This window comes from Eimeria acervulina, genomic scaffold (assembly GCF_000499425.1).
Source record: "Eimeria acervulina Houghton genomic scaffold, Eah_scaff201, whole genome shotgun sequence".
Classification (NCBI taxonomy): domain Eukaryota; phylum Apicomplexa; class Conoidasida; order Eucoccidiorida; family Eimeriidae; genus Eimeria; species Eimeria acervulina.
This window is the reverse complement of record NW_013550060.1, coordinates 9,519-23,935: the sequence shown is the minus strand read 5'-3', so window position 1 is coordinate 23,935 and position 14,417 is coordinate 9,519. Positions and strand designations below refer to the sequence as shown.

The following is a 14,417-nucleotide window of genomic DNA, read 5'->3' as shown; positions in this document are numbered from 1 at the left end:
ATATATATATATATATATATATATGCAAATAAATGCACATGCATACACGCATGTAAACATACATTTATATCATGTAATATACATCCACAATATAGACATGTATGTATGTTTGTTGCATTACATACACCGCCATACACTGCAAGCATTTAAACTGAATTTGGAGTTTAAATGTTTTGCAGTATTTATTGCAACGAACATACATATATGAGAATAGGCATTCTCCAGCAAACTCACCCTTCGCTTTCCTAGCCATCTCTTTGCCTAACATCGTTTCTGCATCATCTAAAGCAGGCGTCTTAGGAAGAGGGAGTTCTTTAAGGTAATCAGGGAGGTTATCGGGTCCCCCTGATTCCCGTGCAATTGCTGCCATTTCCTGCTGCAGCAGCTGCTGCACTTGCTGCTGCTGCTCAGCAGGCAGCGGGTCCACATACGGCAGCGCATCCAGCACCATGGCATGCGGCAGACGGTCAGTCAAATAAAAGTTCACAGGATTCGAACCTGAATTGGTGGGCTCCGCCTGAACGGCCCCATTGGTAGCCACTAAGGAATGGGGAGCCCCTGATGGAGGCCCCCCATTCACTGAGACGCCAGAGTCTGCCATAACACTGCTGCTGCTGTTACTGCTCCTGCTGTTCTTTCTGCACCTGCTGCTGCTGCTGTTGTTGTTGTTGTACCCGCTGCTGCTGTTGTTGTCGTGCTTGGCGCTGCTGCTGCTGCGGTCGTGCCTACTGTTGCTGCTGCTGCTGTAACTGTTGTTGCTGCCGCTGCAAACCTTGCAGCAGTATGCGCAGATCTCCTACTGAATTTGCTTCCCTTTTTTTAGCTATTTAAACGGAAGGAGCGGAGCCGTTGCTACTGTAGTTTGTAGGTGGAAGGTCGGGCCCCTCTGGGGCCCCTGCATGCACTGAGGTGTATCGAATAAGATTATTCAGCAGCGTGCATTTGGTTTATAAGTCAAAAAATATTTAATTATCGAAGGGTTTTCTGTTTCTTCTACAACGAATTATGGGGCCTCCTGAGCCCCAGAGGACACAGCCGCACTGCATGCGCGAGCACTTGCACGCTCTGCCACTCTTGCAGCATATCTTTTCTCTTGTTGATGTTAAGACAATTTTAATCGAACAAACTGAACGAGATGCACTCCAATGAGCCCCTAGGGTTTAGGGTTTTGGCTTAAGGTTTTCAGAAACCCTGCAACACATTGCAGTGCAGCTGCATGCAACAACTCTACACTGATCTGGGGGCCCTTGGGGGCCCCTGAATGAGCTCCATTGTGCGTTATCTCTGCATGCATCTGACGCTTCTCCCCTATAGGGCGCAGATGCCTGCAGCTGCAGCCTTCACCCGAGAAGGCGCATGCAGCTGTGTTGAAGATAAAGAAGATCGAGGGGGTCCTGGTAGAGAGAAGAGAAGAAAACGCCTCAAATGCTTGAGACACCCCATGCAACCCAAGGGGGGCCCCACAAGGCCTGCAACGCCGCTGCTGTCTGTGCAGCAGCAATCGCCTGGTCCCTTTATTCAATCAGCAGCGCTTCTACTGAAGTCTCTCAGACACTTAGAATAAAAAGATACTCGGCTAAGCCAGGGGCGATACCTCCCCCATATATATATATATATATATATATTTGTAAAACACGCCTTCAGGCACCCTTTGTTAGTTGTCTGCCTCGCACTTGCAAGAGCTAAATGGCTGTACAGCTGAAGAGCGAAAGGTTTAAGGAGTTTTGCAGGCACTCCACAACTGCCATTCACAGTCTAGCGCCTCTAACTCCTAAAACTGAAGCGACGCTAGCAAGGCTGTCATTATGAGGGGGCTGCTGCTCGTTAGTTGCATGCGTTATACACTCTCAACCCTAGCAGTATAAACCCCAGCAACACACACCCTCTAAGTACTAACAGCATAAGTTCTAATAACAATCTGAAGCCCCTAAACCATAACAGTATAACCACAGCACGACACGGAAAAAACATAGGTAGAAAGGAGGAAAAAGAAAAAGAATCAAAGGTGGGACCCGCATGAAGCAGACGAGGGGAACCCTAGGGGGCCCCAGAGAAGCTCGAGGGGGCCCTCAGCAGCAACAGCAGATGCTGCAGCAGTGTCCGCAAGGCCACACAATCAGACAAACAGAACAAAGAACACCCCATAAACAAACCGTCACTCTAAAAGACCCCAAAAAGAAGCATCAGGTGCTCAACCCTGCAACGAAGGTGCCCCAAAATCAGATGCCTGCTGTCCCTCGTTTTCGTCGTTATCTTCTATTTCGATTAGCTAATGGAAGCAGCAGCCACTCACCAACGCAATGCATGCGTGTTGCTGGAGGGAGAAGACTGCAGCAGCTGCAACGCGAACAGCGGGAGCAGCAGCGAAAGAGGACGCAGACGCAGCAGCAGCTACAGAAACAGCAGCAGCAATACTAGTGGTGCTGCTGCTGCTGCTTCCTGCATGCGTGAGGCAGAAAAAAACCAATGTTTTCTCTTTCTTTCAGATGCTGATAATGCAATCTCGGTAGCGCTGCTTTGGCTGTCTTCTTTTGCTGCGAGGCCTTAACCTGCCTTCCATATTCGTGCTGCTGCTGCTGCCAGTGATACGCGGCAGTACCCTGCTGCTGCTGCTGCTGATGTAGCATTTTCGCTGCTGCGCCTGGGCTTCGGTCCAGGGCCTGCTGCTGGAGATGCGGTAAGTCTGCTCTTGAGCGGCTCTCCATTGGTCATATATCCTGCTGCTTCTGATGCTGTTGCTGCTGCTGTTACCGTCATTCACTGTAAGTGCACTTAGATGTGCTTTGGGCTGGGGCAGTCTAAGGAGCTGGTGCTCCTCCCGGTGCTGCTGCGCCTTCCGGTGCTGCTGCTGCTGCTGCTGAGATTCATTGAGGGGGCTTCCACCGTGGAAAACCTTGCCACGGCCTCGTTGACTGTTCAATCCGCTGTGGCCGATGCAGCTGACGAAGCCGCTGCTGCTGCTGTTGTTGCTGGTACTGGTATTTCTGTAGCTGCTGCGATAGCTGGTTGAGTCGCCGCCGGTGTTACTGGCGCTGCCAGCAGCAGCAGCAGATACGGATACATCGGGGTGAGGCCCTGGTGAACAGCAGCTGCTGCGGGCGTCGTGATAGCTAATGCAGGTTTTGGTTGTAGTTGAGATGAACTGCCTGTGAAAGACAGGCTGCCGTGCTGCAGCTGTTGCTGCTGTTTTCGCTGCTCCTGTTAGTGTGCATTGTCGCGCTGCTGCCGATCGTGCTGCTCTCTCTGCTGCTGCAGTGACGCTCTTGGGCTGCAACTGCGACGGCGAGCTGCTGGTGTCTGTGTTGCTGATGCTGCTGCTGCTGCTGCTGCTTCTCGTGACGCGCATTATGATTCCCTTGAGGCTGCTGCTGTACTCCTTACCAGTACTATTGCTTCTGCTGCTGTTGCTGCTGCTCTTATTGTTGCTGCTGCTCCTCTTATTGCAGCTGCAACTGACGACGCGAAGCCGACGGCCCCGAAGCTTCTCAAAGACTGGTGCTATCTCAAGGATCCCTGGCTGAATCATGTGCTGCTGCTGGTGCTGCTGCTGCATGCGCTGCAGCAGCAGTTGCTGCTGGTCCCCAAGTCTTTTTCGGGCTCCCTGCGACTGCTGCGGTTGCCTTCGCTGTTCCGCTGCTGCTGCTGTACGCAGCGTTCGCTCCATTGCTGTTGCTACTGCTGCAGCTGAGCCGTCGATATAGCCTCCAGCTGCAACGGGATCCGCAGCAGAAGCAGCAGCTGCTGCAGATGCTGACGCTACTATGTTTTCTGTTGGTGCGACATTATAACCAGCAGCCGCAGCAGCTGCAGCAGCTGCAGCAGCTGGCACTGGTATGGTCGGTGCTGCTGTTGACTGTTGCGCGCTGCTCTGTGCATGACGAGCAGCAGCAAATGCAGCACGAACCTCAGCAGCAGCAGATGTAGCAGCAGCAAAAGCCGCAGCAGGACCCTCTTCTGCTGCTGATGAGGGGTCGTATTTCATGCATGAGACGCCTCTTCCTTCTGATCTGCTGTTGCTCCCGTGTCCTTTCCAATTGGGCGAGGGTCTCGCAAGTCTGCTGCGGTGCGCTTGGCCACTGCATCTGCTGCTGCAGCTCCTGCTGCAGCAGCTGCTGCTCCTGCTGCTGGGCGTCCACCCACCGGAGGCGCTGTGACCGCCCCCCTTGACAGCAAACGACAACACCTGTTTAGCTTCCTTAGCGGGAGCTGCAGCAACGCGACGGGCTTCAGAACCTGCAGCACCTGCTGCTGCAGTGGCTGCTGTTGCTGCTGCTGCTGGTCTGGGCGCTGGCGGTACCTCACTGATGATCTTGTGATTGCTGCATCTGCTGCTGCTGCTGCATCTGCTGCAGCAGCAAGTGCTGCTCCTCTTTGTCGCCGTTGCAACTGCCCCCCCCTTCGCCGTGTCTCGGTAATGTTGTGAGCATCCCCTGAGGATGCTTCTGCCTGCTGCTTTATCTGTTGTTGCTGCTGCAACAGCAGCACGCTGCTGCTGCTCCAGATGGGCAGCAAGGGCTCCTGAACACAGCAGCACTTTTGCATGGGCTTGCGACCCTCTTGCTGCACCGTCACATCAGCAGCAGCTTCAGCAGCAGCCACACCGGATGCAGCAACACAAGCAGCAGCAGAAGCAGCAGCAGCAGCAGCAGCAGCACCTATGCGACTAGCAGTACACCCCAACGGATCGACCTGCTGCAAGAAGGCTCTTGCCGTCTCCCAGGGGTCTGCTGCTGTAGCAAATCACCACCAGCACAAGACACGCAGCAGCAGCAGCAGCAGCAGGGTATCCTCAGCCCTGAATGTAATCGTTACTTTTGGATTACCTATGGGTATTGTTTGTCGTTTGTGTTGTTGTTTGCTGCTAGCATCAGCATGCTACTGCTGCTGCAGTCTCTTCGCTTTGTGTTTCTTTTTGCTGCTTCATTTGCATGCATGCGTTGCTGTGTAGAGTACTGCCTTTGTATTTGCTGTCCCCGTATCTCCCCAGACACCATATGGCTGCGGTTAAGAGCAGCAGATGCTGTCTTTGCTGTGCTGCTGCTTGTTTGCTTCGTTGTTGTTTGCTGTATTTGTAGGGTTTTGCTGCTCGCAGCATTCACTTGAATGTCTCACATCTTCAGGTACGGCAAGACCCTGTATCTAGCGGCAAAACCCTAAAGCCTAAACCCTAAACCCTCGGAACTCTATATTCTAAGCAATAAACCTTAGACCGTAAACCCTACGCCTAAACTCTAATCCTTCAACCTCAAACCTTAAACCTACAACCTACGTCCTAAACCCTAAACCCTAAGACTCAAACCCTAAACCCTAAACCCTAAGCGCTAAACCCTGGGCTAGGGAGACCACCACAGACGGAAGACAGACACGAGAGGAAGAGAGGGTGAAGCGAGGAAGCAGCAACGAAGCAGCAGCAAACAGAGAGCAGCAAGCAAAGAGCAGCAACCCAGGAGCAGAAGCAGCAGCAAACAAGAAGCAGCAGACAGCAAGCCAGCCACCCATGCAGAAGCATGCAGATGCACAAAAAACAGCAGCAAACAAAACGGAACAAACCACGGAGAACAACAAGCAGCAAGAGCATCAAGGGAAGCTATCCACAGCAGCAGCAGCAGCCACATTCGCTGCTGCTGTTAAGACTGTCTATCCTCATGGAAGTGAAGAGAATGCCGTATACAGGAGACAAGACATATATATATATATATATATATACAACTATATATTAGGAGTGCAGCAGCTACTTAGGCAACTGCAGAGGGTTTCCACACACAGCCCTAATACGACTGTCGTCAGCAGCAGCCAATCCTCTCGAGCAGCAGCAGAAGCTGCTGCTGTTGTTGTTGCTGCTGTAGTTGTTGCTGCTGTTGTTCCTGTGCTTGCTGCTTCTGCTGCTCCGTAGAATTCGGCGGTCATTCTAACAGACGGTAGTATGCACGACTTCGTAACGTGCTGCTGCTGTTGATGCTGCTGCTGCTGCTGCTGCAGCGACTTCTGTAGCAGCACACAGCAGCACTGCAACACAGACACACTAATAGGTGTACCCGTTGAACTAACTGCGCTCTCAATAGTGATATGAGGAATGCCCGGAGCAGCGGCAGCAGCCGCAGCTGCTGCTGCAGCAACGACAGCAGCAGCAGGACAAGTAGCTGTCTATTGCATCTTCTACAACAGATCTCGCAGCCTTTTCTTAAGCTCTCTAAACTCATTACTGGGATCGCATCTATTGAAGATATTCCAGAGCGTGCCGCAGGCTGCTACAACAGCAGCTGCAGCAGCCGCTGCTGCAGTTGCCTGCTCCTGCTGCTGCTGCTGCTGATGCTGCATGCAAGGTCACTGGGTGTCAGTCGCGTCTCTGGAAGAAGAGCCTCTTCTTCCCTTTACTTCTTTTGTCTTTTGTTTGTCTTTGTTGCAGATCTTTCTTTGCCTTTTGTAACTCCTTGTTGCGGGTGTACTCCTTTCGAACAGGAGCTGCAGCAGCTGTCTCCTTAACACCGGTCAGCAGCAGCAGCAGCAGCAGCAGCAGCAGCAGCAGCAACGACGGGTTCTTGCTCTTTTGTTGGGTTCAAGAATGAGTTCTTCTGCTGATAAAAACGTAAAGGCAGCAACAGCTGATGAGATGGCGTCCGCTCGTACAGCCGACACATCTCCCGTTGCTGCTGCTGCTGGTGCTGCTGCTGCTGCTGCTGGTCAGGACGCCGTGAGCAGCAGCAGCAACAGCAGCAGCAGCAACAGCAGCAGCAACAGCAACAGCAGCAGCAGAGGCCGCAGCAGCAGCAGGAACTACGGCGTGGCGTTGGGGGCCATTGGCGCTGCTTTGTCTGTCACCCTGCTGCAGTATCTTCCCCGTCTGTTTTCTGCTGAGGGTAGGGCAGCATTTCGTGCTGCTCTGCTGCAAGCAGGAGGCGGTGATTGGCTGCTGGTTTGCTGCTGCACTCTCTTCTCCTTCGGGTGTATAGGCAGCATCCTCTACAACGCACGCTTGGCGCATAACTGGAGGCTTGAGCGGTTTATTGTTGCTCTTGTTGCTCAGCAGCGGAGACAGCAGCAGCTGCTGCAGCAGCAACTGCAGCAGCAGCAGCAGAAACAGAACTTGAAGCATCACCAGCAGAAAGCTGCCGAGCGGGAGAAGCAGCAGCAGCAGCAGCAGCAACACGAACACCATGACGAATGCTGCTGCTGCGAGGAGGAAGAAGCAAAAATAGGTGTTCTCTTCGTTACTGCACATCCTGATGATGAGTGCATGTTCTTCGCCCCGTCTTTGTCTCTATTCACATCGAAGAAGGAGAGGTTTGAGGTCTTCTTACTCTGTCTCTCCACAGGTAAGCGCAAGCAATAACTGCTGCTGCGGCGGCAGCAGATGCTGCCGCTGCTGTTGCTGCTGTGACGGCGGGTGCTGCTACCGCGGTTGCTGCTGGAGTGCCGGCGGAGGGTGTTGCTGCTGCTGCTGCTGCTGCTGCTGCTGCTACTGGTACAAGCGATGCTGCGGGTGTTGCTGCTCCTGCTACATCTGCTGCTGCGGGCTTGGGCGTTGCTGCTGTTGTGCCGCATGCAATTATTGTGATGCTTCTGTTGCAGCTGCTGCTGCAGCTTCTGCTGTTGCTGCCGCTTCTGTAGCTGCAGCATCACCATGGTCATGGCCTTGTTCTCTGTTGGCGCTGCTGCCGTTGCTGCTGTTGCTGCTGTTGCTGTTGTTGCTGCTGCTGCTGTTGCTGCTGCAGGGGACTACGAGGGTCTGGGTGCGACCCGTAGGGAGGAGTTGTTTGCTGCTGCAGCAGCGCTTGGCGTTTCTAAGGATAATGTTTGCTGCTTAAATGATAAGAACATGAGAGATGGCTGGCAGCAATGGAGCAGCAAAGCTGTGTGCAACGCGGTTAGGGGCTTTCTTAAATCGAAGCAGCAGCAAATACACTGCGTAAGGAGACACGCGAAGTTTGCATGCAGAACAAACAAACAGAACAAAAGAAGAAAGGAATGCAGATAGAAAAATTAAATTAACATAAAAAATATAAAATTAATTAACTAAATTAATTCAAAACGAGACAAATGCGAGAAACAAGCAGGCAATAACAAAGGATTGCTGCTACATGCGTTGCTGCTAATGAATAAGCAGATAAAGATATCTGTTTAATTGATGCTGCATGCGTTGCTGCTAATGAATAAGCAGAGACAGATAAAGATTATGATATCTGTCTTCTTGTTGTTGCAGATCTTCACCTTCGATCGCCAGGGGGTGTCCAGACACCCAAACCACGTCAGCGTATATGAGGGACTCAAGTGAGTAGCAGCAGCAGCAGCAGCAGCAGCAGCAGAAGCAGTGCTAGCAGCAGCAGTGCTGGCTGTAGCAGCTACAGCAGCAACTTGCAACCAGAGTAGCTGCAGTAGCATTAATGCAGCAGTGCCGGCTGCAGCAGCTGCTGCTACCAGAGTAGCCGCAACAGCATGCAGCTTTTTCGTTCGTTTTTTTTTCAGATTATTGAACGAAGAAGTCCTTGAGACGTGCAGGCAGCAACATGAGCAACAACTGGAGTTACGAAAGGGGGAGGTGGAGTTGAAGCACGACGTTAGGGAGCAGCAGCTGCAGCAGCAGCAGCAGCAGCAGCGGCAGCAGGATGGGGAGCAGCAGCAGGAGACCGATGAGGAGCAGCAGCAGGAGCTGCAGCTGCTGCCTTCTGTGTTTATCTTCTCCCTACAGACTCACTGCCTTATTCGAAAATATTGCGGTGCCTTAAACCTTATACCTGCAACTGTGGAAGCCAACAACAAGGGCGTGTGCGTGGCTGCTGCTGTTGCTGTTGCTGTTGCTGCTGCTGGTGCTGCTACTGGTGCTGTTGATGCTGATGCTGCTGGTGGTGCTGCTGTCGATGCTGCTGGTGCTGCTGCTCTTGCTGCTGCTGCTGGTGCCGCAGCTGTTGCTTCTGCTGGTGCTGTTGCTGCCGCTGTTTCTGCTGCTGGTGGTGCTGCTGGTGTTGGTGCATTGCTGTTGCTGATGCTGCAGTTGCTGTTGCTGCTGCGTCTACTGCTGTGTGCTACCGGCGAAGTGTGTGTTGTAGCTGCTGCTGACGGCTTCGCTGTTCTCCGGCATCTGGTTTGGGTGCTACTGCTGCTTGCTGCTGGGGCTTGCTGCTGCTGCTGTAGCAGGTGCAGCAGCAAGAATTTTAATTTTGTGGTTTTCTGTGTTCAGAGACGTTGCAGCCAGCCTTACACCTATGTCTGCCATAAGGTCTGTTGGTGGCGCTGCTGCAGTTGCTGCTGCTGCAGTTGCTGCTGCTGCAGTTGTTGCTGCTGTTTCTGTTGTTGCTGCTGCTGCCGCCGTTGCTGCTGCTGCTGTCATTCCTTGGTGGACGAGGAGGCGAAAGCAGAGCAGCAGCTGCAAGTTGGCCAGTAGCAGCAGCAGCAGCTGCTGCTGCTGCTGCTGCTGTTGCCTCCGCTGGGTGCTGCATGATCTGCTGCACGTGCTGCGTTTGCTGCTGCTTGTAGGGGCCTCCTGCATCACCGCTCGCAGCAGGTTTGGTTTCGCTGGCTGTTTGTCCTCTTTTCAAGGTAATATATAGATAAAAGAAGACTTAGAAAAGAAAAAGCAGCAAGGATCAATTAATTAAAGTGCAGCTACAATTTAGATAAGGTGTTGCTACACATACTCAGGCCGTTCGCGAGTTTTGTAGGGAGCTTTGTTGGATTGCTGCTGCTGCTGCTCTTGCTGCTTGTGCTGCTGTTAGTGCTGCTGTGTCTAATACGAGCGTTGCTGATACTGCTGTTGCTGGTAATGCTGCTGCTACGGCTGCTGCAGATAGTGTTGCTGTTACTGCGGTTGGTGATTGCGTTGCTGCTGCTGCTGTTTCTTCTGCTGTTGCTGCTGCATCAGCTACTCGTACACGAATGTCTACGCCCCCATCGATTGAATCTGCGGCAGCAGCCCCCATAATATATCGATGCTGATGCAGCAGCAGCAGCTGCTGCTACTGCCTCTTGTTGATGGCAGCAGCAGCTGCTGCTGCTGCTGTTGAGTCAGGCCCGTGTAACTCACAAAAGCTGCCGACGCTCCTTTGTTTGCTGCTTGGAAAGAATGATATTTTGTGCTGCTAAAGTGCTGCACTTGTCATGTTGAGTGCACGAACTTTTGCTTCTGCTGCTGTAGTTGCTGCTGCTGCTGTTGGTGGCTGCTACTGCTGCTGCTGCTGTTGCTGTCGCTGCTGGTGCGGCTGTTTTCTCGCTGCTGCTGTTGCTGCTCTTCTATCCTGCCGCTGGTGCTGCTGCAGCCGCTGTTTCTGTTGCTGCTGCTGCAGCATCTGCTGTTTTGCTGCTGCGGTTGCTGATGCTGCACTGAGACGGGCATTCGAGTCTGCTGGAGGGTGCTGCGGCAGCAGCTGTAGCACCAAAAGATGCGGCTTCTGAGGTGAAACAGCAAACTACAGCAGCAGCAGCCTGCTTCCCACTGCTGTGCTGCTGGTGCTACTGCTGCGGCTGCACTTCCTGCTGCAGTGCGCGAACACATACATATATAGAGGAAAACCTAAACATAAGGAGTCTGCCACGCCAGGAGCAACAAGGAAATCGCTATGCAGCAACAGTTGCTGCTGCTGCATGCACTGCTGAAGCAGCAGCAGCAGCTGCTGCTGCACGCACTACTAAAACAGCAGCTGCTGCTGCTGTTGCACGTGCTGTTAGGGCGGCAGCAGCTGCTGCTGCACGTGCTACTAAAGCATGAGCAGCAACTGCTGGTGCACGTGCTGCTAGAGCAGCAGCTGCTACAGCAGCCGCTGCTGCAGCAGCTGCTGCAGCGCCTCGGCCTCACGCCACCAACAGCAGCTGGTGAAGCAGCCGCTGTCAGCGAGGCAGCTGATACTGTGGCTGAGCCTGTTCTGCTGCTGCTATTGCTGCTGCTGTTGCTGTTCTTGCTGCTATTGCTGCTGAGCTGCTGGAGAGTTTACTGGTTGGCTTTGTCGGCGCTGTTCGCAGCACCAGCAGCACCAGCAGCATCGCCAGCAGCAGCATCGGCAGCTGCTGCAGCAAGAAGATCAGCAAAGTTGCTTCGACGGTGGTGCTTCACCTTCTCTTTGAATGCTGCATGCGCTGCCTCCCACGCCTCTTTGAAATTTTTCGTTTTTTCCTGATGCCGCCGCCCCGCCAACTGCGACACATCGATCCCCGCCTCCCCCTAAAAGCAGCAGCAGCAGCAGCAGCAGCAGCAATATTAAGGGCAGTTCAGATACAGCCAAGTGCAAATGGAGCAGTAGCAGCACCGGCACATATGGCAGCAGCAATTGCTGCAGCAGAAGCAACAGCACACGCGGAAGCAGCACAAGCAGCAACGGCACAAACTGCAGCAGCACAAGCAGCAGCAGCAGCAGCACAAGCGGCAGCAGCACAAGCTGGTGCATCGCGTGATACCTTGAGAATGCACGGCCACCATACATCAGCAGTCGGGAGAAGCTTTTTCTTTCTGAGATGAAGATCAAAGAAAAACGAAGCCGTAGGCAGCACTTCTTGTTGCAGCTCTTGTATACTGCTGCCGTTGCTGCCGCTGCTGCTGCTGCTGCTGCTGCTGTCTTCGCTGCTGCTACTACTAGCTGCTTGCGGCCGCTGCTGCTGCTCAGCAAGCTGCTGCAACTGCTGCCAGTTAATGCGCCGCTCTGTAACCTCCCAGAGCCAGGAATCTTCATCTGCTTCCACAGGGTGAGGGAAGCTCCCCTCTAACAAGACGTGTTCTCCCTTTCTGCTGCTGCTGCTGCTGCTGCTGCTGTTGCTGCTGCTGCTAGTGGTGGCTGTTGTGGAGGATTGGAAGGCATCAGAAGAGCAGCAAACGCGAAGGGTCTGCTCTGTGAGGTGTACACGCATATCTCTACCGCGGACGCCTAGCGGCAGCAGCAAAGACAGCATAACTTCATTTGGTGTTTGCTTCCAGAAGTAGCGCCCTGAGCTGACCCCCCCATTTTGAATAAGTTTCTCCATCTCTGATTTACTTAGTCCTGTTGATAGAACTGCAGGAAGGCCTGCTGCTGCTGCTGCTGCATCTGCTGCTGCTGCTGCTGCTGCTGGCAATTCTGCTGCCTGAACCGGGCCGCAACGGGGCCATTCGTGTGCATCTTCAAAAGACATCCCTGTCTCAGTGAGCGCTTCTTGCTGCTCCTCTTCCACCCACTTCTGCAGCATCTCCTGCTGCTTCTGCTTCAGTTGCTGCTGCTGCTGCTGCTGCGCTGCCTCTGACTTCGACAGAATGTTGAAACCTGAAGGACCAATGGTCACTGTCTGGTCTTTTGTTAAACGCCGCACGCGAGGCGCATGCGCTTCTTCTTCTTCCTCTTCTTCATCTCCTATGTGATCCCATTTGCTGTAGTCAATTCCTCTCCTGCTGCTGCTGCTGCTGCTACTGCTGCTGCTGCTGCTGCTGCTGGGCAGCGCGTGTTTGCGAGAAGCAGGGGACTCCTCATCAGACTCTTCCTCCTCGCTCTCGCTCACCTCCAGTTTATCCCATTTGCTGTAATCTACCATCTTCTGCCTGCTGCTGCTGCTGCCCCTGCTGCTGCTGTTGTTGTTGTTATTGCTGCTGCTCCAGCAAATGCCTCTGAGGCAGCTGCTGCCTTGATACTTTTCTTCGAATTAGAGGTGTAGCCAAGTTTAGAACAATACCCCGAAGGATAGGTGACGGGGCTGCTGCTGCAGCAACGATCGTACTGCTGATGCTGTTGCTGGTGCTGCACCTGCTGAGTTAATGCTGTTATTGCTGTTATTTTGCTGCAGTTGTCGCTTCGTTTTCCCTTTTATTAATGTGCATTATCCTCTCCTAAGCTTTACTACTGACTGCATGCACAGGCAGACAAACCCTTGCAGCAGCAGCCGCTGCTGTGGGCCCCAATCTGCTGCAGCAGACTGATGCAGCAGCAGCAACAGCAGCAGTAACAGCAGCAGCCTGGCTCGAGGCGGAGTGAACAACATGAACTTCAAAATAATTGGGGTAATTTTATGGAGTTCTCCTCTCAGAAAATTATGCAGAACCTCCTCATTGACTGCCCTCTGCGTCTCGCGTAGATAGGAGCAGCAGCAGCAGCAGCAGCAGCAGCAGCGGCGGCGGCGGCAGCAGGACTGGCAGCGTGTAGCGAGTGTGTGTGTGTGCGTGTGTAAGCGGCTCCGTCTACTGCGACAAACCCTTGCCTTTCCCTTGCAAAAACTCAGCTCCGCAGCAGCAGCAGGAGCAGGAGCAGCAGGAGCAGCAGCAGGAGCAGCAGCAGCAGCTGGAGGTTTCTTTTCTGCATCCGACAATGTTTGAGCGCATGCGTTCTTGGTTTGCTTCCTCTAAAGAGGTGGGAGGCATGGGGGTATTGTTTTCTTCACTTGCTGCAGGCAGCGCCCCGGCTCACTGCCGCAGCTCCTCCTCTACCTCTGGAGCAGCAGCAACAGCAGCAGCAGCAGCAGCACCAGGAGGAGGAGCAGCAACAGGAGCAGGAGCAGGAGGCTCAGATTTATTGCAACCTATTTCTTCTGGTGCTCCTTCTGTATCTCTTGTCTCTGCTGCAGACTATCCGACACCACAGAAGTATTTAGATAATCCAGATTCAATTCCTACATATTATACATTTCAAAGTAATATGGTTTCTGATGAAGATTTACTTCCGGGAATGTTAAGAAATTTAGAGGTTGATAGAAGGCTAACTCTGCCTACACGTACACATATACGTTTTCTCGTTACAGCAACAGATGTTATTCATTCTTGGTCTGTACCTGCACTTGGTATTAAAGCTGATGCTATACCAGGAAGACTGCAAAAGGTAAATACCTTTATTCAGAGAGAAGGAGTTTTCTATGGACAGTGCAGCGAGCTCTGTGGGGCCCTTCACGGGTTCATGCCAATAGTTGTAGAGGCTGTCAGCCCCGAAACATATGCGGCGCATGCAAAGAAGTGGTATAAAGAGTAAATAATATCAACAGCAGCAGCAGCAACTCTGTCAGCACCAGAAACTGCAGCAGCAGCTGTGCCGACAGTGGCAGCTGCAGCAGCGGTAGCAGCGGCAGCAGCAGCTGTGGTAGCAGCAGCAGCTGTGGCAGCAGCAGCAGAAAGAAGAAGGCTAACACAAGGAAGGAAGCAAGCAGGGCGATCGCAACGGCGTTGCGGGGCTGTAGATAAAATTACAACAAATGGAGGACCGGGGTTAGTGTTGCAGCAGCAGCAGCTCCAAGAGCAGCAGCAGCTGCTGCTGCTGCTACAGCTGCGTTGCTGCTTCTGATGCTGTTGTGGTGGCGCGTTGACGGTTGTGTAATTTGCTGCAGGTGCAGATCATACCTACAGGAGAGCTACTCCTATTATAATATATATATATATTATATGCATGTATTGTATATCATGCATACCTATACATCATATATATATGTATATAATATGTATACATATATGTATGTATATATACATCTGTATATATAGATATACGTAT

The 14,417-nt window shown here is 52.7% G+C and overlaps 3 protein-coding genes across 3 annotated transcripts in view; 1 reads left to right on the top strand and 2 right to left on the bottom strand.

Moving 5' to 3' along the window:
- The window catches only part of EAH_00025090 (hypothetical protein, conserved), a gene marked incomplete at both ends in the record, with an annotated part of 7,195 nt that extends 2,653 nt beyond the window's left edge, over positions 1-4,542 (bottom strand). The window contains 4 exons of the mRNA XM_013396661.1: positions 235-772; positions 2,294-2,439; positions 2,752-3,863; positions 3,992-4,542. Coding sequence (XP_013252115.1) covers positions 235-772; positions 2,294-2,439; positions 2,752-3,863; positions 3,992-4,542 — 2,347 coding nt within the window. The remainder of the gene's footprint in view (positions 1-234; positions 773-2,293; positions 2,440-2,751; positions 3,864-3,991) is intronic.
- A 2,020-nt stretch (positions 4,543-6,562) lies between these two features.
- Positions 6,563-9,213, top strand: EAH_00025080 (N-acetylglucosaminylphosphatidylinositol deacetylase, putative; the record flags this gene model as incomplete). Its single annotated transcript, XM_013396660.1, has 5 exons — positions 6,563-7,313; positions 7,713-7,906; positions 8,201-8,268; positions 8,464-8,915; positions 9,176-9,213. 5 exons carry the CDS (start codon positions 6,563-6,565, stop codon positions 9,211-9,213), a joined length of 1,503 nt encoding a protein of 500 aa, XP_013252114.1.
- Positions 9,214-10,090: 877 nt separating this feature from the next.
- EAH_00025070 (nuclear movement domain-containing protein, putative) lies at positions 10,091-12,483 on the bottom strand (the record flags this gene model as incomplete). The annotated part of the gene is made up of 3 exons (XM_013396659.1): positions 10,091-10,382; positions 10,923-11,149; positions 11,383-12,483. The coding sequence occupies 3 exons, from the start codon at positions 12,481-12,483 to the stop codon at positions 10,091-10,093; spliced, it is 1,620 nt and encodes a 539-aa protein (XP_013252113.1).
- Positions 12,484-14,417: the final 1,934 nt, after the last annotated feature.